The sequence below is a fragment of the Pleurodeles waltl genome, chromosome 1_2 (assembly GCF_031143425.1).
Source record: "Pleurodeles waltl isolate 20211129_DDA chromosome 1_2, aPleWal1.hap1.20221129, whole genome shotgun sequence".
In the NCBI taxonomy this organism is placed as follows: domain Eukaryota; kingdom Metazoa; phylum Chordata; class Amphibia; order Caudata; family Salamandridae; genus Pleurodeles; species Pleurodeles waltl.
The window spans coordinates 171,701,042-171,723,636 of NC_090437.1; the positions used below are offsets into that span (position 1 = coordinate 171,701,042).

A 22,595-nucleotide genomic window follows, 5' to 3' on the forward strand; every position below is an offset into this window, starting at 1 on the left:
GCACAGCAGCACAACTGGAGAAGGGTCCCACACCGCAGGAGAAGCACACTGAGGGCTGTGCGCCGCAGGAAGGAGTGCTGGAGGGTGGGGCTACACCAAGCCTATAGATCTCTTGGAGGAGATGCCAACAGGCCTTGGTAGCTGCAAGAGACATGGAGCACCGGGGTGCTGTCTTGTGTGGGAAGGAAAGGGCTTACCTCCACTAAAGTTGGACAGCTGGCAGAGAGGACCAAGAGGACTACTCCAGACCACCACCCATGATGCAGGAGCCATGCAGTTCAGATGTCGTTACAGTTGGTGCCTGCAGATGCAGGGATGTGACTCCTTCACTCCAAGGAAGATTCCTTCTTCCTTCTCGTGCAGGCTGGAGACTTGCTGCCCTCAGAGGATGCACAGCTGGGGAAATGTTGCAGAAGCTGGAAGGAGCCGTGGAAACAATGTTGCAAGCATAGTCGTTGTCATGGATGCAGATTGTCGGTCCCTGGAGGGTCCAGTTGCAGTTTCAGTGGCCAGAAGTTGAAGTAGAGGTTGCAGAGGAGTCCTGCTGGAATCTTGCAGGCCCAATCTGAGGACCCACCCAAGAGAGAGACCCTAAATAGCCCTGAAAGGGGGATTGGTCACCTAGCCAGGTGACCACCTATCAGGAGGGGGCTCTGATGTCACCTGCCTGACCTGGCCACTCAGATGCTCCTAGAGGCCCCTGACCATCTTGGATTCAAGATGGCAGAACCCAGGACCCTCTGGAGGAGCTCTGGGCACCACCCCTGGGGTGGTGATGGAAAGGGGAGTGGTCACTCCCCTTTCCATTGTCCAGTTTTGTGCCAGAGCAGGGACTGGAGGTCCCTGAACCGGTGTTGACTGGTTTATACATGGAGGGAACCAAATGTGCCCTTCAAAGCGTACCACTGGCTTGGGGAGGCTACTCCACCCAAGCCATGTAACATCTATGTCCAAAGGGAGAGGGTGTTAGCCCCCTCTCCCAAAGGAAATCCTTTGTTCTGTCTTCCTGGGCTGTTCAAGCAGCAGGAGGGCAGAAACCTGTCTGAGGCGTGGCAGCAGCTTGGGCTGCCCGGAAAGCCTCAGAAGGCTGGTAGGAGCAATGCTGGGGGTCCTCTATGGAGCCCCCAGAGTGCATGGAGTCATGCTTCCAATACTGGCAACAGTATTGAGGTATGATTCCTACATGTTTGATACCAAACGTGCCTAGGTTCAGAGTTACCATTATGTAGCTGGACATAGGTAGTGACCTATGTCCAGTACACGCATAAAATTGCGTCCCTGCTCTCACAAAGTCCGGGAAAATGGAACTGGAGTTCGTCAGGGCACCTCTGCTTGCGCAGAGCTGCCCTCACACACAGGTACTTCCACCCTGCCCTCTGAGCTAGGAGGTCCTACCATAGGGGTGACTTACAATGACCTGGTGCAGTGACCTGTAGTGAAAAGGGTGCATGCACCCTTTCACGCAGGCTGCAATGGCAGACCTGCAAACACACTTTGCATGGGCTCTCCATGGGTGGCATAATACATGCTGTAGCCCATCGGGATCCCCTGGCACCCCAATGCCCTGGGTTCCATATACTAGGGACTTACATGGGGGCACCAGTATGCCAAATGTGGAGTTTATGTGGTTTAAGTAACCAAGTTTAATGGGAGAGAGCATAATCACTGGGGTCCTGGTTAGCAAGATCCTAGTGAACACAGTCAAACACACTGACAAACAGGCAAAAGGTGGGAGTAACCATGCTAAAAAAAGGTTACTTTCCTACAGTCTCCCACTCTGTCTTTTTGGACCGACTCTGGGAAGTGGGTATACAAGGTACAGCATGGGATTGGCTAAAATTCTACTTGGAGGACTGTTCTCAAAGAGTTTTTCTTCCCCTCTTTGCATCCTCAACCAAACCTCTTGTCTGGGGGGTTCCTCGGGCCCGGCCTGGAGCCCAACCCTTTTCAATATCTATATGGCTCCCTTGGCCAAATTATGAGAGCCATGGGGCATAAGAACTATTTACTGTGCAGATGATACCCAGTTGATGCTCTCATTCAAGGAAAAGGATTTGGGCGCACTGGCTGCATTTAAAGACTGCTTGAGGACAGTTGGTAGTTGGATGAGGCCCAAAGTAATTACCAGTGGTTGAGATGAATCCATGCAATTTACCATTCACTTTTTTGTTGTCCCCAGTACAACGGCTTTGGACCATGGACAGGAATATTCTCCCTCAATCCAGACATAGCAGTACATATTACAGTTGAGTTACAGGGCTCTGCTATCTGTCTGTTTTCTGTGGACAGCCCCTATTGGTGTACTGTTCTGAGCCGGAGAGGAGGTGGTGGTAGGTGCTTTGTGAGCTGAATACAGGACCTACAAAGTAAGAAATAAATTATTATAGATTAGCATTTTAGGAACCTAATAAGTTACAATAAGTGTATGCTCAATACATTTTGTCTCAACATATATAATAAGAATGACTAGTAGTGTTGAGGATGACAAATACGTACAGGTTTGTGGAGTGTGGTAGTGGCATTGATGTCAGTGTGGATTACCTCTGTAGGTGGTAGGGATGCATTGAGATGCCGGGCCTGGTTGTCGCCCTGCCCTGCCAGAATAGAAGCTACTCCAGACCCAGTTGTTGCTACCAATACACTTGGTATGGTGACTGTAAAAAAAAAGGTTAGAGTGCAAGATGGTTAGTATTTACCCTTTTGAGAGGTGGTAAAGTTGTGTGTGAGTGACACTTGAGATGTGTGCCTCTTTGTGAGGAGTGGAAACAATTTGACATGTGTGTGGGGTTGTACTGTAGTGTACTGTAGTGAACCATAGATGAGTTCAGTGGACCAGCATTGGTGCATTCCTAATGAATACAGGGATTTTTTCTGTATCTTGGATGCACATCCTAGTTTTCAGACTGATGGTGTCCTAGTTGCAGGCATGCTGAAAATCACCAGAGATGGTAAGGTTCTCTGCAAGATCAGTGGGATGCTGGTTGTGATGGCTTTGTAAATAATGCAGCAGGTTTTGAAGATGGGGCTGTTTGGCAAGCTGAGCCAATACAGTTCCATGAAGATAGGGGTAATGTGATCTGTTTTCTTCGGGCTGCTGCAGAGTGTAGGGTGACTCTAAGGGGTGACAATGTGGCGTCTGGGAGGCTGTGGAGTACGGCATTACTACCATCCAGATGTGAGAGAAAAAGGGCTTGAACAGCAGTTCTGAAGTCGCTCTCTGTAAGAAACGGTTTGACTTTCTTTAGAAATGGGAGCTGGTAGGAAGATGTCTGTTTTCTTTTTTTAAGTGTTCCTTGGGGGTGAGAGGGGTGAGAGTGGTATCCAGGGTGAATGCAAGTGACTTGGCATTCGGTAAAATTTGGGGTTTAAGTTGTCAAGACCCATGTCATTGAGCCCGGCTTGTACTGTATTTTTGTGTGGTAATTGACAAATAACAGGAATTCTGTGTTGTTTGGATTGTGCTTTAGGTAGGTGATGGAGAACCAGTTCTGGATGACGTGAAAGCAGTGTTTGACGTGTTGGATGTCTGAGACTGCAGAGACTTGCTTTTTTTTTTAGGTCCTCCAGAGTATGTACCTCCACCCCCAATCTGTTTACAGAGACTGCTTGCTCCTGTCACTTGGCCACCTTCTCTACTCCATTGGGGACATATGGAGGTAGGACATGTAGCTCCAAGTAGTGAACAAAAACAATGTTTGTGTCTTTAGTGAAATTAATCTTTATCAAGTGTGGGGAGGGCTGCATCCTGGATGCTGCAGCAGGTCTCTTGACCTCTGCCAGTCAGCAAATTCATGCCCAAGTGGAAGAGTGCAGAGCTGAGACTGTGGGTTGTATTATTGTGCTTGCAAGGTTAATGTTTGTCACATATGTAAATTAAGTCAAGTGAATGCTGATTCGCTATAAATGTCCAAACTGGGTTTTACACAGTGGAGCCTGTAATATCAGTTGTAAGAGCCTCCACTCCTCGTGTGAGGAGTGGGGACTTACAGATCTTGCTACCGGGTGGATATTTACACTTGGAAACAGTGAATACCATTCAGGCAGCAATCTCCACTCAGGTGATGGTAGAAGTCTACATGTACAGAGATCTCTACACAAAGACTTCCGTCATAAATATGGTACAGAGTATTTCATAGCCTTTCAATCAATTCCTCAGCCGCTTCTTTCATTCAAGGAAAATCTTTAGCCACCTAAAGTGGTACTTCTAATGGATCTTGGGATATCATATTAAGCTGTTTCTTAAATGGCTGACATACACAGCAGGGCAAAAGGGAATCTTCCTGAGGCTCAGCCATCATCATGAACACCTGACCACGTAGCTCCATCACCACCACCACCTGGTAGGATTGTTTACTGGTTTCTTGCAAAGGGTAAAGCATGGATTCAGCCCCCCAGCTGATGGCACTTGCCTCTTCCCAGTCTTGTACTTAATGGCCCATTGATAGATGTCAGGATACGTTTCCCTCAACCAAGGCCTCACTCAAGAAGTCAGTGGCTAAACCATGGCACATTAGACAAATTAAAGGATTTAAGTTCCTGTTCACAAATCATGATTTTAAATATATAGGGGCATATTTACAAGAAAGTGGCGCATCTTGCGTTGTCCCTGCCCCACCTAACACCATGGTTGTGGTGTATTTAAAATACGATGCACCATGGCAGTCGTTAGGACTATACTGTCAAAATGTTTGACACTATTGTGGCGCTTTGCTGCACTAGCAACAACAAAATTTACTCTAGTGCAGCAAAGCACCAGAAGGCCCATTGATTAAAATGGGTGTGTCATTTTAACGCCTGTCCTGAGCAGGCATTAAAAATGACAGAAAAAGTGGGGCAGTGAAATGTTGTAAATTTCACTGCACCATTTTTTCTGGCCTCCTTGCGTCCGAACGACCACTTGCAAACATTATTCCTGGCACAGGCATAATCTAGTCGAAGGGTTTACAAAGTGGCACAATGGAAGCATTGAGCCACTTTGTAAATATGGCGCGGGAGAAAGGCCTCCGTAACGCCACCTTAGCTTAATAAAAAATTATGTTAGGGCGGTGCAAGGTGGCACTAGGGGCTTGTTAATATGCTCCATAGTATTATGGAAAGGATTGTGCTGCTAATGTTGAGGGTGACTTTGCCTTTCAGACATTTTCTAACACATTTGTTTTTGGTTTTTTTACATAGAACACAAAGATATCACACAGGTCATGCCATTTATTATGAAGGAAGATGGTCTGACATACACTGTGGACCACCAGGACTTGGACTATAGAAAAAACATCATTGTTCCTACAAGTGAGTATAAAGAACTTTTCATATAATGGTAATTAGACATTTTCTTTTGATGAACATTTCTTTGTCCTTTGCTTGAAAGTGCTTTGGTATGGACAATGCAGATTTATGTCAATAGATTCATCCTACGGTTTCATTGTAAAATGTTATTGAATACTTTAATATTAGCAGTACCATCAGGCAGTGTCTTGTGTCCCATGTCCTACGAAACAGAGATAGGTTTTCTAGTCAATCTGCTCAATTGTATACTCTGTTTTTTTAATTCATATAACCAAATACAGCAGTTCCCTTTCCATTTTTGTATGTATTATTTGGGAAGCCAGAAAATTTGCAAGAGGTAGAAACATCTGGCTTGCTACTAAACTAAACAAATTGCACTGCAGGACTGTCCTAATATTCTTTTCCTTTTACAAAACACAGGAAGCACCAAGAGCAGTATAGGCCCATGATGATCGCACTGGTGTAAGTCCCATAAAATTCAGTTTCCAGCGTTCAACTGACCCTTGTGAACCCACTGCTTAGGGATCAGTTACTTTGAGCCAGAACCCCATGGAATGATGAGGGGCACTTATAGTACATACAAAAATTATGTATGCGACAAATAAACGTTTCAAAAGTTCCTCAAGGCATCAAAAAATAATAGTCCTCAGTTCATCCTCCATTCATCCAATGCGGAGGCATGTAGTAGGATCACAATAGAACTTTATTGATTTTCTTTACATTACCATGCAGTCCAGCCAATGTCTTTTGTCCAACAACAGACTTCATCAGGGTTGATATATCCTTATAAGTATAATGGTTGTAGATTTAATAATATTCCACTGCCTCACAAATAATGATATTGAAGTATTGTACCCTGCCCAAGTGGGATCTTTATAGTTATGAGCACGGCATCAAAAGCAGGAAATCACTCATTTTACTTTTATTATATGTATTATTCCCATATCCATTTCATTTTATTCTTGGTTGGCAGAAATATTTAAAAATAAGGTTTAATATCTGTGATCTTTAATACAGAACACATTATTTAAGTTTACATACCACTGTTATCTCATGCTCTTTCATTAATTTTTTGATATTCTCTCTGAAATCTTGTATGACCTTTATACAGGCTGAAATGGTTAAGGACTTAAATCTGCGTTTCTACCATCTTAATTTTCTTGTGGTTTAATGGCCTATAAACACATCTTCTCATTGGTGAACAAAAAAAAATAAAAGCAATTCCAATAAACTTTGTTGAATAAAGTAGAAAAGATTGCATGTACCCCAAAGAACTGTACTTTTAAGTAGGTTTAACCGCTTAGGTGCGGGCGTCGGCCACTGGCCGACGCCCACACACCCTCCCTGGTGCGGGTCACGACCAGTGGCCGACACCAGGAAGGGTATCAATAAATCCTCGGGTGCGTCGCACCCGAGGATTTATTATTTTTTTTAAACCCCCCCCGGGAGACACGGAAGCTTCCGTGTCTCCCCCCACCCGCCCCTTTGTGACGTCAGCGCACCTCGCGGCGCGCTGACGTTGCAAAGGTGTTTTCCCCATCAAAGCAGGAAGCAGCCTTGCGGCCGCTTCCTGCTTTGATGGGGAAAACGGCCTTTCTCACGTTCGGGAAGGCCTCGTAAGAAAGGGGAGTGTCTCCCCTTTCTTACGAGGCCTTCCTGAAAGTGTTTCCTGGCCGCCGATCGCAGCACAGCTGCGATCGGGGACCAGGAAACACTTTCAGGAAGGCCTCGTAAGAAAGGGGAGACACTCCCCTTTCTTACGAGGCCTTCCTGAAAGTGTTTCCTGGCCCCCCGGTCGCAGCTGTGCTGCGATCGGGGGCCAGAAAACACTTTCAGGTTTCCTGGCCCCCCGATCGCAGCACAGCTGCGATCGGGGGGCCAGGAAACACTTTGAAAAGGCCTTGTAAGAAAGGGGAGACTCTCCCCTTTCTTACGAGGCCTTCTCAAACTGTTTCTGGCCCCCGATCGCAGCTGTGCTGCGATCGGGGGCCAGAAACAGTTTGAGAAGGCCTCGTAAGAAAGGGGGAGAGTCTCCCCTTTCTTACGAGGCCTTCTCAAAGTGTTTCCTGGCCCCCGATCGCAGCACAGCTGCGATCGGGGGCCAGGAAACACCACTAGACGCCAGGGATTTAACTTTGGGGGGGCGGCCCCCTCGGAAAACGGGCCGCCCCCCCCCGCGGGCATAATTAATAAAAAAAAAAAAGGTAGGTGCCCCCTGGGGGGGGGAGGGGGGGGCGCGATCGCGCCCCCCCCCCCCCCAGGGGATTGTTTTAAAAAAAAAAAAATAATAATTAAAAAAAAAAAAAAATGACAGGGGGTCGCCCGTGGGCAGGGTGACCCCCTGTGGGGGCAATTTTTTTTTTAGATGTTGTAGGGTTTCCCTGGGGGCCATTTTGGCCCCCAAGGAAACCATACAACAACTAAAAAAAATAGATCTATATATAGATCTATATTTATATATCTATGTAGATAGATATATCTATGTACATGGATATATCTATAGATATATCTATGTACATATATATATATATATATATATATAGAGGTAGATCTATATATACCAAAGAGATTTATAAAGTGTGCTACTCACCTGTGAGGGTCTCAAGGCGCTTGGGGGGGGGGCGGGGGGAGGGAAAGGGGCTGGGAGGTTCACTGTTCGAAAAGCCAGGTTTTGAGGCCCTTCCTGAAAAGAAGTAGGTTTTGGGTCTTGCGAAGGTGGGTTGTGAGGGCGTTCCAGGTTTTGGGTGCAAGGTAGGAGAAGGATCTGCCCCCGGTGGTGGTGTGTTTGATGCGGGGGACAGAGGCGAGAGAGAGGTCAGCTGAGCGGACGTTTCGTGTGGGGGTGTGGAAGGTGACTCTCGTTGAGGTAGGCAGGGCCTGTGTTGTGGAGTGATTTGTGTGCGAGGATGAGGATCTTGAAGGTGATCCTTTTGTCAATGGGGAGCCAGTGGAGGGATTTGAGGTGTGGAGAGATGTGTTCGTGTCGGCGGAGGTCGAGGATGAGTCGTGCTGCTGAGTTCTAGATGCGTGTAGTTTGCGCTTGAGTTTTAGAGTGGTGCCGGCGTAGAGGGCGTTTCCGTAATCAAGCCTGCTGCTGATGTGTGCGTGAGTGACAGTTTTTCTGGTCTCTGTGGGGATCCATTTGAATGTTTTTCAGTATACGGAGTGTGTTGAAGCATGAGGAGGTGAGAGCGTTGATTTGTTGGGTCATCGAGAGGGAGGAGTCTAGGATGATGCTGAGGTTGCGTGCGTGGTTGGCGGGGGTGGGTGCAGGGCCTAGCGTGGTGGGCCACCATGAGGGGTCCCAGGTGTTTTTGTGTGGGCCAAAGAGGATTATTTCGGTTTTGCTTGAGTTGAGTTTCAGGTGATTGGCTGTCATATATATATCACTTTTGTCAATATGTGTGTGGTTTCCCTGGGGGGAAAAGGGTCCGACTTGTCTAGTGGCAGTTTTAGTGCCATAAAGAAGCGCAGAAGGTTTATATGCCTACTGCAAAGAGCAAATCTGTATTTTATGTAAATAGCTGAGTACATTAGCAAAGTCTATGGAGAGATGAAGGGCACTTTTGCTGGGTGGTAATGAGGGAATCCGAGGAGGAGGGAGTGGGAGCACCAATAATGATTGTTGGACTGGGCGCAGGAGGTGCTAAAGACTGTGACGAATGGTATGTGACAAGGTGTTTTTTGAGTGTCTTGAAAGTACGTGCTGATTGAGGGAAGAAGCGCAGGTAAGGTGGCCTCTACTGTTGCACGTATCTCACACACCATCGATTTTGTGACTGTCTACGTAGGCTAGTGTTTTAGAGCAACAGTTTAGCCAATAGCAGAGATGGCATCTTGATGGATGACTGCTGCCTACACTCGGGTTATAGAGGACCGTTCTGACATAGGATCAGAGACTGAGACATCAGATACTGAGACAGCATCTGAGGGATAGGACAATGGCGCAGACTCTGGGAGTGATTTTTCAGTCAGAGGAGTCCCATTCGATAACTCCTCTTCCAGTACATTATGAGGGAGGTGATGAGGACAGTCCTGCTGTCCCTTCGCAAGCTGTTTGTGCAACTGGGTAATAGTGGGTTAGGCCAACCGAGAGAGCAGGTGAATGCGGCGGCAAGCAGAGAGAGAGTGCTCTCTTGGGAGCTCCCCAATTTAGTTCAGCCCCAAATTCCACCACCCAAATCATATTGTGGAGACATCAAAATTATCCATGGCAAAACAAACTGGTTTTGTAAGGCAGGCACCTGTGTTTTTGGTCCTGGATTCGGCGGCCATATAGAGAAACACACTAAACCCAAACATTTCTGGAAACTAGACATTCGGGGGAGTCCACAGAGGTGTGACTTGTGTGGCTTCCCCAAAGTTTTCTTACCCAGAATACCCTGCAAAGCTGAAATGTTGAAAAAAAACTCAATTTTTCTCGCATTTCTGTCACACAAACTACAGGAATATGCTGGGATCCACAATATTCCTACCACCCAGTGACTCCTCACCTGTCCTGATAAAAACACTACCCCACTTGAGTGCCTACACCTAGTGTCTGTGTCAGGAATGGATCACCCCAGGGTCAACAGCTGCCTCACGTAAGGACCAACATTGACCGTTGTGTGATCTATTCCTGTCGCAGGCACCAGGCCTAACCACACAAGTGAGGTATCATTTTTATCGGGAGGCTTGGGGGAACGCTGGGTGGAAGGAAATTTGAGGCTCCTCTCAGATTCCAGAACTTTCTGTCACCGAAATGTGAGGAAAACTTGTTTTTTTAGCCACTTTTTGAGGTTTGCAAAGGATTCTGGGTAACAGAACCTGGTCCGAGCCCCGCGAGTCACCCCATCTTGGATTCCCCTAGGTCTCTAGTTTTCAGAAATGTACAGGTTTGGTAGGTTTCCCTAGGTGCCGGCTGAGCTAGAGGCCAAAATCTACAGGTAGGCACTTTGCAAAAAAACAGCTCTGTTTTCAGTGATGTGTCCACGTTGTGTTTTGGGGCATTTCCTGTCGCGGGCGCTAGGCCTACCCACACAAGTGAGGTATCATTTTTATCGGGAGACTTGGGGGGACGCTGGGTGGAAGGAAATTTGAGGCTCCTCTCCGATTCCAGAACTTTCTGTCACCGAAATGTGAGGAAAACTTGTTTTTTTAGCCACTTTTTGAGGTTTGCAAAGGATTCTGGGTAACAGAACCTGGTCAGAGCCCCGCGAGTCACCCCATCCTGGATTCCCCTAGGTCTCTAGTTTTCAAAAATGTACAGGTTTGGTAGGTTTCCCTAGGTGCCGGCTAAGCTAGAGGCCCAAATCTACAGGTAGGCACTTTGCAAAAAACAGCTCTGTTTTCTGTGATGTGTCCACGTTGTGTTTTGGGGCATTTCCTGTCGCGGGCGCTAGGCCTACCCACACAAGTGAGGTATCATTTTTATCGGGAGACTTGGGGGGACGCTGGGTGGAAGGAAATTTGAGGCTCCTCTCCGATTCCAGAACTTTCTGTCACCGAAATGTGAGGAAAACTTGTTTTTTTAGCCACTTTTTGAGGTTTGCAAAGGATTCTGGGTAACAGAACCTGGTCAGAGCCCCGCGAGTCACCCCATCTTGGATTCCCCTAGGTCTCTAGTTTTCAAAAATGTACAGGTTTGGTAGGTTTCCCTAGGTGCCGGCTGAGCTAGAGGCCAAAATCTACAGGTAGGCACTTTGCAAAAAACAGCTCTGTTTTCTGTGATGTGTCCATGTTGTGTTTTGGGGCATTTCCTGTCGCGGGCGCTAGGCCTACCCACACAAGTGAGGTATCATTTTTATCGGGAGACTTGGGGGGACGCTGGGTGGAAGGGAATTTGAGGCTCCTCTCAGATTCCAGAACTTTCTGTCACCGAAATGTGAGGAAAACTTGTTTTTTTAGCCACTTTTTGAGGTTTGCAAAGGATTCTGGGTAACAGAACCTGGTCAGAGCCCCGCGAGTCACCCCATCTTGGATTCCCCTAGGTCTCTAGTTTTCAAAAATGTACAGGTTTGGTAGGTTTCCCTAGGTGCCGGCTGAGCTAGAGGCCAAAATCTACAGGTAGGCACTTTGCAAAAAACAGCTCTGTTTTCTGTGATGTGTCCACGTTGTGTTTTGGGGCATTTCCTGTCGCGGGCGCTAGGCCTACCCACACAAGTGAGGTATCATTTTTATCGGGAGACTTGGGGGGACGCTGGGTGGAAGGAAATTTGAGGCTCCTCTCAGATTCCAGAACTTTCTGTCACCGAAATGTGAGGAAAACTTGTTTTTTTAGCCACTTTTTGAGGTTTGCAAAGGATTCTGGGTAACAGAACCTGGTCAGAGCCCCGCGAGTCACCCCATCCTGGATTCCCCTAGGTCTCTAGTTTTCAAAAATGTACAGGTTTGGTAGGTTTCCCTAGGTGCCGGCTGAGCTAGAGGCCAAAATCTACAGGTAGGCACTTTGCAAAAAACAGCTCTGTTTTCTGTGATGTGTCCACGTTGTGTTTTGGGGCATTTCCTGTCGCGGGCGCTAGGCCTACCCACACAAGTGAGGTATCATTTTTATCGGGAGACTTGGGGGGACGCTGGGTGGAAGGAAATTTGAGGCTCCTCTCCGATTCCAGAACTTTCTGTCACCGAAATGTGAGGAAAACTTGTTTTTTTAGCCACTTTTTGAGGTTTGCAAAGGATTCTGGGTAACAGAACCTGGTCAGAGCCCCGCGAGTCACCCCATCTTGGATTCCCCTAGGTCTCTAGTTTTCAAAAATGTACAGGTTTGGTAGGTTTCCCTAGGTGCCGGCTGAGCTAGAGGCCAAAATCTACAGGTAGGCACTTTGCAAAAAACAGCTCTGTTTTCTGTGATGTGTCCACGTTGTGTTTTGGGGCATTTCCTGTCGCGGGCGCTAGGCCTACCCACACAAGTGAGGTATCATTTTTATCGGGAGACTTGGGGGGATGCTGGGTGGAAGGGAATTTGAGGCTCCTCTCAGATTCCAGAACTTTCTGTCACCGAAATGTGAGGAAAACTTGTTTTTTTAGCCACTTTTTGAGGTTTGCAAAGGATTCTGGGTAACAGAACCTGGTCAGAGCCCCGCGAGTCACCCCATCGTGGATTCCCCTAGGTCTCTAGTTTTCAAAAATGTACAGGTTTGGTAGGTTTCCCTATGTGCCGGCTGAGCTAGAGGCCATAATCTACAGGTAGGCACTTTGCAAAAAAACAGCTCTGTATTTTGTGAAAAAATGGGATGTGTCCACGTTGTGTTTTGGGGCATTTCCTGTCGCGGGCGCTAGGCCTACCCACACAAGTGAGGTATCATTTTTTTGGGGAGACTTGGGGGAACATAGAATAGCAAAACAAGTGTTATTGCCCCTTATCTTTCTCTACATTTTTTCCTTCCAAATATAAGAGAGTGTGTAAAAAAGACGTCTATTTGAGAAATGCCCTGCAATTCACATGCTAGTATGGGCACCTCGGAATTCAAAGATGTGCAAATAACCACTGCTCCTCAAAACCTTATCTTGATCCCATTTTGGAAATGCAAAGGTTTTCTTGATACCTCTTTTTCACTCCTCATATTTCAGCAAATGAATTGCTGTATACCCAGTATAGAATGAAAACCAACTGCAGGGTGCACCTCATTTATTGGCTCTGGGTACCTAGGGTTCTTGATGAACCTATAAGCCCTTTATATCCCCGCAACCAGAATAGTCCAGCAGACAAAACGGTATATTGCTTTCAGAAATCTGACATCGCAGGAAAAAGTTACAGAGTAAAACATAAAGAAAAATGGCTGTTGTTTTCAGCTCAATTTCAATATTTTTTTATTTCAGCTGTTATTTTCTGTAGGAAAACCTTGTAGGATCTACACAAATGACCCCTTGCTGAATTCAGAATTTTGTCTAGTTTTCAGAAATGTTTAGCTTTCCGGGATCCAGCATTGGTTTCACACCCATTCCTGTCACTAACTGGAAGGAGGTTGAAAGCACCAAAAATAGTAAAAATGGGGTATGTCCGAGTAAAATGCCAAATTTGTGTTGGAAAATGTGGTTTTCTGATTCAAGTCTGCCCGTTCCTGAAAGGTGGGAAGATAGTGATTTCAGCACCAGAAACCCTTTGTTGATGGCATTTTCAGGGAAAAAAACACAAGCCTTCTTCGGCGGCCCTTTTTTCCCATTTTTTTGGAAAAAACAAAATTTTCACTGTATTTTGGCTATTTTCTTGGTCTCCTCCAGGGTAAACCACAAACTCTGGGTACCATTAGAATCCCTAGGATGTTGGAAAAAAAGGACGCAAATTTGGCGTGGTTAGCTTATGTGGACAAAAAGTTATGAAGCCCTAAGCGCGAACTACCCCAAATAGCCAAAAAAGGGCTCAGCACTGGGGGGGAAAAGGCCCAGCAGCTAAGGGGTTAATGTATGAATTGCCTTCGTATTGTGCTTCAGACATGGGCCCACTGTTTACACTGACATCCAAAGTAGCACACCTGTTTGGATAGCTAAACTGAGTAATACAACACAAGCAAGGCAATTTTTTTAAACAACACACGCAACAGTGGTCTTGAAACCACACACAAGGCTTTGTTTATAGAATGTTATTCAGGAGGCCCATTAGAGGCTTTGCTATTTTAGAAATCCTACAAAAAAGGAGTATATTGGACTTACTAACAGGCGTGGGATTCCTTGATGACTTGCTTCTTAGTCATGCAGAGGATTACAAGCAGCTGTGGTGATTACTGAATCACCTATGAAGACCAATGCAAAAACGAGTTATGATGGGCATGACCAACAAGAGAGCTAATATAAAGTGAGGCACAGGAGCTTCACACGGTTCTTCAAGCACACCACCCTGAATGACTAAAATTAGGTGCAGGTGTATGAAAGGGGAACCAATTCTGCATCAAATACTTCCACCAGGATAGCAGGACCTATAGTAGTTTTCTGAGTCAGCAGAACCTGAAGCCATATCATGACCTACCCAGAAGGCAGAATACAGGCTTTGGTATGGAAGAAGCAAAGGCTTTGGAACATTATCTAGATTACAGTATATAGACACTGCTGGCTGGACCCATCGGGACCAGCTGCAAAAACATTAGGTTTGAACTTTCCTCCCACAGTTGGAAGAGGTGGCTCATAAAAACCAAAGGATAGAGAAAGGCTTCCATAGCCTGGGATGGTGTGCAGACAGACCTTCACATTCTTTTCAGCTCCCAGGTGAAAGATTTTCTGCTATTGTTTTAGAGCACTGTACAAAAAGGAGCCCTGATTGACTTATCCAGCTGAAGGGCTGCAGTATGAGCTCTGCATTTTCAAGCAAGAAGCTTCTCTGACTCTAGGTTAAATTGGAGGGAGGTTTATTCTGGTCCCAACCACACTGCAAGATGAAGATTATGACTAGGTGGGGCAGCACCACATAAATAATCAAGCTTGGAGCTCTCATTACTAACACGTAACCACAGTAGAAAAATTGAAAAGTTAGAGCATGACATGGACACCAGCACTGAGGGACCCCCTCCCTTGTCTCAATAACAGTGATTACATACGCAGGTACAGCTGTAGGTTCATATGGTCACTGCAGCAGGAATATGGTGGTAGCATTCTCTGGACACAAATCTGGAGAGCCGAGAGGGTAAGGAAAATAAATAGAGCCTTCATAGGATGTAGAAAACACGAATTGAGGAAACGAGTTATCCCATTGCAGATGAACTACTGAAGTTTAGTTGAGAGGCTGGGTATTTGCATGTGTCTCAGGGAAAATGGCTATATTTCCTGTCATGTCAGCAAATGCATTAGAATTATGACATTGGAGTCATAAAGTGAACAGATTCAGACCCTGAGGGCACAAGCAACTACAGCAAAGTGCTGAGCACAGAACCCTTGATAAGAACAGCATTAAGACGTCCATTTCCAGCAGCAGCAAGAAGAGTGAGAGAACAGCCAATGGCATAAAATATGGATATGCTCAAGAACATGGTATACGTGGAAAATGGGTGCAAAACAAAGAAACTGACACTCAAAAAGAGGGGACTAAAGACAGGTTACATGTGAGTCTGGAGATCCTAATTAGGGAGCTCAGCACTGCCTCCAAGTTGCACTGGACTTCATGAAAGAGTGGAACACAGACAACAAACAGTAAAAAATAAAAACAAGTGAAAATGTATAAGAATTGAATATTGAGATGGAGGACAGAGGAAAAAACTGAATGACATCCATGACCAAAATGTACTCATAGACAAAGCATGACTCCATCTGGGCAAGGCATGAATCCATCCAAAGAGACAGAACTATCTACATAAGGGCAGATAAGAGGGTATGTAGAACTAGATGAGAAAGGGAAAAAAGATCAGAATTTCATTAATGACAAAGGTGGAGTAGGCATGCAAGTGGGGAACTTTGTGAAAAATGTGCTGGTCATGGTGCAGGCCCTACAAGACACCAGGGGCAGTATTTTGTATTGGGCACTCTGTTCATGTTTGCACCGGGTGCACTTTTAATTCTGTGCACTGGATACAACATTGAACAGTGCACCCGATTACAATGATGCAATGCACTCATGGCAGCAGAGAACTTGGGCAACTGAAAGGGCACAAAGTGGGCCCACATGCCCAATGCACTCCCAAAGTACTTTCTGTAATATGACCTGAGGGGACTGCACGTGGTGCAAGTGTAGAGCTCTCTGGCCCTCCACTGAATAAAGCTCCCACGCCTCTCCACAGCAATACTTATTACATTTTGGGGTTTTAGGATGAAACAAATATTCTTGAACATTGGGCACCATTCGTCTGTACATAGGAAAGTACAAGGAATACACTTCAACCACTCAGAGTGTACACTAAAGAGATTAGGCATTTGGTCGAGGGCAAGAATATGAGGCACACAGCTCCATGAGACTCATGAGTCTCTAAACTTTGGATGAATGAACAAAGCTTGGACACTGCCTAAAGGCCTTTCCAACCCTAGAGAAATGGCGATGTCATCCCCAACGGAGCAGTTTGAGCTGATACAGTTTCGATCGACAGAATGAACAACTCCCACTTAAATAAGGTCAGACGTGAGATAGAAATCCTGTGCATGTTCTGCCTACAGTGTGAGGTGTATCGAGCTAGAAGAAGAGACATAAAGAAAAGAAGAGAATACTCCTGGAACTCCTTGTGAGAACTCCAGAGTGCAAACCAAAGTGTGGACTTCGGAGGAAATCATCAGTAGGTTGATGATTTATTCCAGATGATGAAAGGGTGTGTCTTATTGCCAATATATGGCTCTGCATTTCAATAAATTCACTTATTTATTTATGTTTTGGAACTCCAGTGGAGGTCTACATATAAAGTACATATTGCACCCATAACAAACATTACACCATCATTGTGACAACAACAATGAAATAAACAATCTTAAGAGTGATAGCATATAAAATGCAAATGTGGCATATAGGCTCATTGATTTAAGTTGGAGACATATGCACAAGCATAAATGCATGTAACAGATGAAACAAGTTTAAAACCCATATAGAAAGCATTTGAAAAAGCAAAAACATTTTGCAGAAACCTTCTCAGTGGGAGGCAAATAAACGCCGACGAGCCTCGGCTGCCAAAAGTGCGTTATACTTTAGAAAAATAGGTCTTAGAAAGTGGTGACGTGCAGCGCAAAAATAAGGGCACACGAAGACTGCATGATTTAAGTCTTGTACATATTGGGAACATAATTCACAGTCTCTCTTCCCTTGGTACACCTTCCCATATTCCTATGATCACTCACAGCGGGAGTAAGTTTAACCTTAAAAACAAAGCAATTCTACACACTCCATGTGGGAGATTCCAAATACAGGAGGCTGGGGTATTTTTCATATAGTACTTTCTTCAACAACCATATTTCTCACAAGCTGTGTACGGAACAAAAGATCCCTTTCCATGCTTACTGTGTTCAAAGATTTTTTAATAGTGTTTTTAAAAGGGATTGGCAATGGAAAATCTCCAATTTGGGCTATCTTATACAGTTCCATTGCTTTTTTAAAGGAAGAATAAAATACATATTTCTCCCGCAGGATATTAAACACGTTCTGCTTTAATGCAGCTCAAAATTACCCCAATTCTTTCTGAGCAGGCAGTTCTTTCACCTCAGAACTGCTGCTAGAGCAAGCACAACAGTGAAAGATAGCCCAAACTCCATCCGGGGAGATGGGAAGAAGCCAGAGAGTCAAATTGCCAATTTTCCTAGTAGTTTATGAAGGAAAGTCTTAATTTTATTACAGACACGGAGGCGAGTATTATGCTTATCTTTTCTTGCTTTAATTCAACAGTAGCAGTCAACAATAAAACTACAATTCCCATATGGCAAAAGAAATAAGCCAATGGGAAGAGAAACATAGTTCATCAAATGCAACCAATCGGCAACGTATACACATATTATGACCTCACTTGACTGCGAACAGCCCTCTTTTCTTGCTCGATAAGTAAATAAAAACAAAAGAAAGGTAAAATATATAACACAATTAAAAGAGCCAAAATAAGGGAAAACAGCTTGTGACAAAAGTTCATGAATCCTGGAAATGGAAAAATGGAAAGACGGACGGAATCAACAGGATTCCCAATGTTGCTGGAAGCGGAAGAAGCTCCACAAGAAGAACCCAGCAGAGAGCTATCCTTGTTATGAGGTCGGTTGCGATGGAGCCGGATTCGCTGTGAGGGTGGGAAAAGACAAAAGTTAGAACATTGTGGAGGGATAATACTCGCCTCCTTGTCTCTAATAAAATTAAGACTTTCCTTCATAAATTACTAGGAAAATCTACATTTTATGTCAACACCGGAGCCTCCAATGATGCTTTTTTTATGCGCATTAATCACAGTTGAAGAAGGATTATCAATAGGTTTACAATAAAAAACTCTAAACACATTATCATTGGAGCAATCAGCTGATCTAAGAATGTCCTCTAAACGGGAACCAGCCCAGATGGCATTGGAAGCCATGGCCCCTCTGGTGGAATGGGCCCCAAAAGCAGAGGTGTCAGTACCAGCGAGGCACATGACCCATTTGACCCAACGAGCCAGAGTAGGAGAAGACACTGGTTTGTAAGGTTTTCTAAAGGATATGAGAAGTTGAGAACCAGAGGACAATCTTAGCTCTGCAGTTTTCTGCTTATACATTTTAAGACATTGTCCAACACACAACTTAGGATGGTCAGGAAAATAGGGATAGAACACTGAAGTGAGATTTGTTTTGGTACGTCGAGATACAGTGAATAACACACCTAAAGGAGTAAATTGGCGAAAGGATATGTCTAAGGCTCTAACATCAGACAATCTTTTAATTGAAATAAGACAAAGTAACATTGTTAATTTTGCGGAAAGCATTTTTAGAGAAAGTAGAGCATTATCAGGCCAAGACAAAAACAGATGCAAAATAACATTAACATCCCAGAACTTAATGTATTTGGGAAGAAGGGGATTAGATAATTTTACTCCCTTCAAAAGTCTACAAACAAGAGGATGTTCTCCTGCTGGTGTTCCGTTGATATACAAATGATTTGAAGAAATTGCTGACCTGTAAAGATTTATAGTACAAAAGAATTTATCTTTGCTAGCTTCTGATGCGAGAATATAAAAATTACATCCGCTGAAATGGGATTTATATCTTTTCCCAAACACCAGCCATGCCATAAAGACCAGCTGACTTATAGGCCTTTGTAGTTCCTGGAGCCCAGGACTGGGTGATATATTTAGAAGCATCTGCCGAAATGCTAGGGAGAGATTGGGAATTCCGGAAATCTTCCACGCCGAAAGAGTGAGAAGATTGTCTAGAACTAGGTTGTGAGGACAATTCAGGGGGTCCAGAAGGAGAGGGGGAAGGAAGGAAGGAGAAAGGGAAAATCTATGGATAACTCTAGAAAAGTTGGGAACCAAACCTGGGATTGCCAGAAGGGAGCTATGAGAACTAGAGTTGCCTTTTGATGCCTTACTTGCGCAAGTAGCCTGTGATCATGAGAAAGGGGGAAAAAGCGTAATTTAGGGAAGCAGACCAGTCCTGAGAGAAAGCATCTGAGGCTAGAGCCAGTGGATCCAGGCGCCAACTGTAAAAGAATTGCACAGAACCTGAAGAATTTCTGATTTTATAGATTTTACCTTTGCAGAAGGGAGGTGAAGAGTGGCAGAAACCAAATTTATTACAAAACTGAGGAATTTTATGTGTTGGGTTGGAGAAAGGAAAGATTTTTCTTCGTTGAGAACGAAACCAGATCCTTTAAAAGGGAGCAGGTAAGGGAAATGTGGGATTGAAGAGATTGAATACTCTGGTTCCTTAAGAGTATGTCATCCAGGTAAATAATGAGTCTTACACCCTGAGATCTCAGAAGAGCTACTACAGGCTTCATTAACTTGGTAAAACACCAAGGAGCAGAAGAGAGACTGAATGGAAGGGCTGTGAAATAGAAGAATTGATCTAACAATTGAAACTGAAGACATTTTCTGTAACTTGGATGAATAGGGACAGAGAGATAGGCATCTTACAAATCCAAACGAACCATCGTCGTTTTGAAGAAGGGTATCCCTGAGGTGAAGAATCGTTTCCATTTTGAAATGGTGATACACTACATATTGATTGAATAACCTGAGATTGATTACTGGACGCATCTTTTTGTTTTTCTTTTGAACTAAAAAGAAGGAGCTGGTAAAACCTGACGAGTCGGGAAGACAACGAGCGATGGTTTGTTTTTGGCGAAGGGACTGCACTTCTGAAGAAATGAGATCGAACATTTCTTTTGAGAACTTTGGTGAAAGAGGAGGGGAGGACTGAAAAGTTTCTAAGTAGAGTTCGATAACATAACCTTGAACTGTGTTTAAAACCCAAGGGTCTATTGTGATTGACAACCATTTTGGGATTAAAAAAACTGAAGACTGCCCGCTATTGGAATAAGAAGGCCAGAATGCACACTCACCTGATTGGTCAGAGTACCTGGAACCTCTGGAGCCTCTGCCACAGGTGCCCCTGCCTCTTTGCCGCTAGAAGTGAGGGTTATATTCCTGGTAGGAGCTATTATAAGAGCCTCTGGAACCTTGGTTGATGTAACCACGGCCAGCAAAGCGGTTTCTTCCTCTGCCAGCCCTGGCAAAAACCAGTTGGGAAAACATATTTTTCAGGGATTGCTGAGCCTTGTCCAGTGACGCAAAAGTAGAGACAGATTTACTCAGTTCTTTGACAAAATAATCGCCAAAAAGCAAACCTTCTGCTTTGATACCGGGATCCATGGTAGCAGGGTTATCCAGTTTGGGATCCAGTTTGAGGAGGAGTCCCTTCCTGCGTTCGTGCGTGATGGCAGACTTAGAATTGCCCGGCAGACAAAAGGCGCGTTGGACCCAGAGTGACAGTTCTTCAGGGTCTATAGTAAAGTTATCCAGCCTAGCCGATTCTGCCAGATCAAAAATACGAGTCAGTGGACCAACCACGTCCAAAAGTTTGTCCTGACAAGAGGATCAAGCTTTGTCCACACCCTTTGGAGGGTCTTTGCCAAATTTAAAAAAGAACGTAACAAGTGCTGGGTAGATGGAGGGAGTGATCGTAATTTTTTGAGGGAGAGAAGGACGGGGGCATTCTGATTTTAATTTTGATCTAGTTTGTTTGTCCAAGGGAAAACATAATCTGGAGGATACATATTCACCAACATGGTCCGCAGGAAGCCACTCTGTAGAATTGGGATGATGAATATGAGTGGGATTGAGCATAAGGACCCCATCCGAGTCCATTACCACATTAGGTTTGGGATCATACTGATGTGCAATTTTTAATTTCCTTGCTGGAGGAGGAAATAGAAGTACTCCATTATCATTATCGGATAAATCATCATCTGAGTCCATATTAGCCAAATGATCGTCTGTATCTGGGATGGAGGAGCCCAAATGGGGGAAGAAATATGTTTGGCTTTTGATGTGCATTTGGCTGAAATCTTGAGCATTACCCTCCTTAGAAGGAGGCCTGTGAGGTGCTGCCTCCTCTGTCTTGCGTGAGGAAACCTCACCAACCAATAGTGCCAAATAATGTTTTTTAGGTTGTGAATTCACTGAAGGGTGCTTTCTGCCTTCCCCCGCAGAATGGACCAACATTGTCTTAGACATGATGTTAACAACAGAAGTTTCTAAATGTTTTGTGTTGTTAATTGAGGCAGACACTGCCTGTTGTACAGAAGCTTTAATAAAACTATTCAATTCCTCTTTAATGTTGGTTTCCTCCTCTGGAGCCTCCTGAATTAAAAGAGAGCTATCAATTCCCATTTTGAAAGAAATTAGGTTTAAAGTAACTAACAATTCAGACAAAAAAGGGTTAAAAAACCCAAGGGAGTGCTCCTGAATGAAAAAGCCTCGCCTATGGGTGTGTACTGAGGAGGAAAGGGGTGGTAACGAGGGCGTGATAAATGAGCCCTCACTGTCAGAAGGAAGCAGGAGACTTGGCGAGGAGCCAACAAGGAAAACCGGATTGAAACAAATGCAAAACCCTGGCCTAACAATGTCCCACGGAGCGCAGTAGGTAGCATGTAATCGTTCCTCAGAAGCAGCAGGAAATGGAGGCCGCTATCTGAGGAACGGTTTCTAACCGTCAAGCACAAGCTGGAGGAGGAAATAGAAGTACTCCATTATCATTATCAGATAAATCATCATCTGAGTCCATATTAGCCAAATCATCGTCTGTATGTGGATGGAGGAGCCCCAATGGGGGAAGAAATATGTTTGGCTTTTGATGTGCATTTGGCTGAAATCTTCTGTTTTTCATGAGCATTACCCTCCTTAGAAGGAGGCCTGTGAGGAGCCACGTCCTCTGTCTTGTGTGAGGAAACCTCACCAACCAATAGTGCCAAATAATGTTTTTTAGGTTATGAATTCACTGAAGGGTGCTTTCTGCCTTCCCCCGCAGAATGGACCAACATTGTCTTAGATATGATGTTAACAACAGAAGTTTCTAAATTTTTTGTTGTTTTGTTAATTGAGGCAGACACTGCCTGTTGTACAGAAGCTTGAATAAAACTATTCAATTCCTCTTTAATGTTGGTTTCCTCCTCTGGAGCCCTGAATTAAAGGAGAGCTATCAATTTCCATTTTGAAAGAAATGAGGTTTAAAGTAACTAACAATTCAGACAAAAAAGGGTTAAAAAACCCAAGGGAGTACTCCTGAATGAAAAAGCCTCGCCTGTGGGCGAATGTGAATATGGAATTAACCAAGTAGTCATGAGACTTGCCTGGGGCAATAATCAGGTTAACTAGCAGGAAAAAGGACAACCTTCTTCTACCTTTGAGCAAAGCCAACTTTAAACAAAGACAGAGGTTCGAAGGACGAACAAATATTTTTTAATTCCAATTGATGGTATTTTT

At 44.7% G+C, this 22,595-nt stretch overlaps 1 protein-coding gene across 4 annotated transcripts in view; it reads left to right on the forward strand.

Moving 5' to 3' along the window:
* Positions 1-22,595, forward strand: part of LOC138299094 (zinc finger protein 75A-like) — a 100,266-nt gene that overhangs the window by 72,870 nt on the left and 4,801 nt on the right. For all 4 annotated transcript variants that reach the window (XM_069237109.1, XM_069237127.1, XM_069237100.1 and 1 more), the window contains exon 6: positions 5,176-5,286. In XM_069237109.1, coding sequence (XP_069093210.1) covers positions 5,176-5,286 — 111 coding nt within the window. The remainder of the gene's footprint in view (positions 1-5,175; positions 5,287-22,595) is intronic.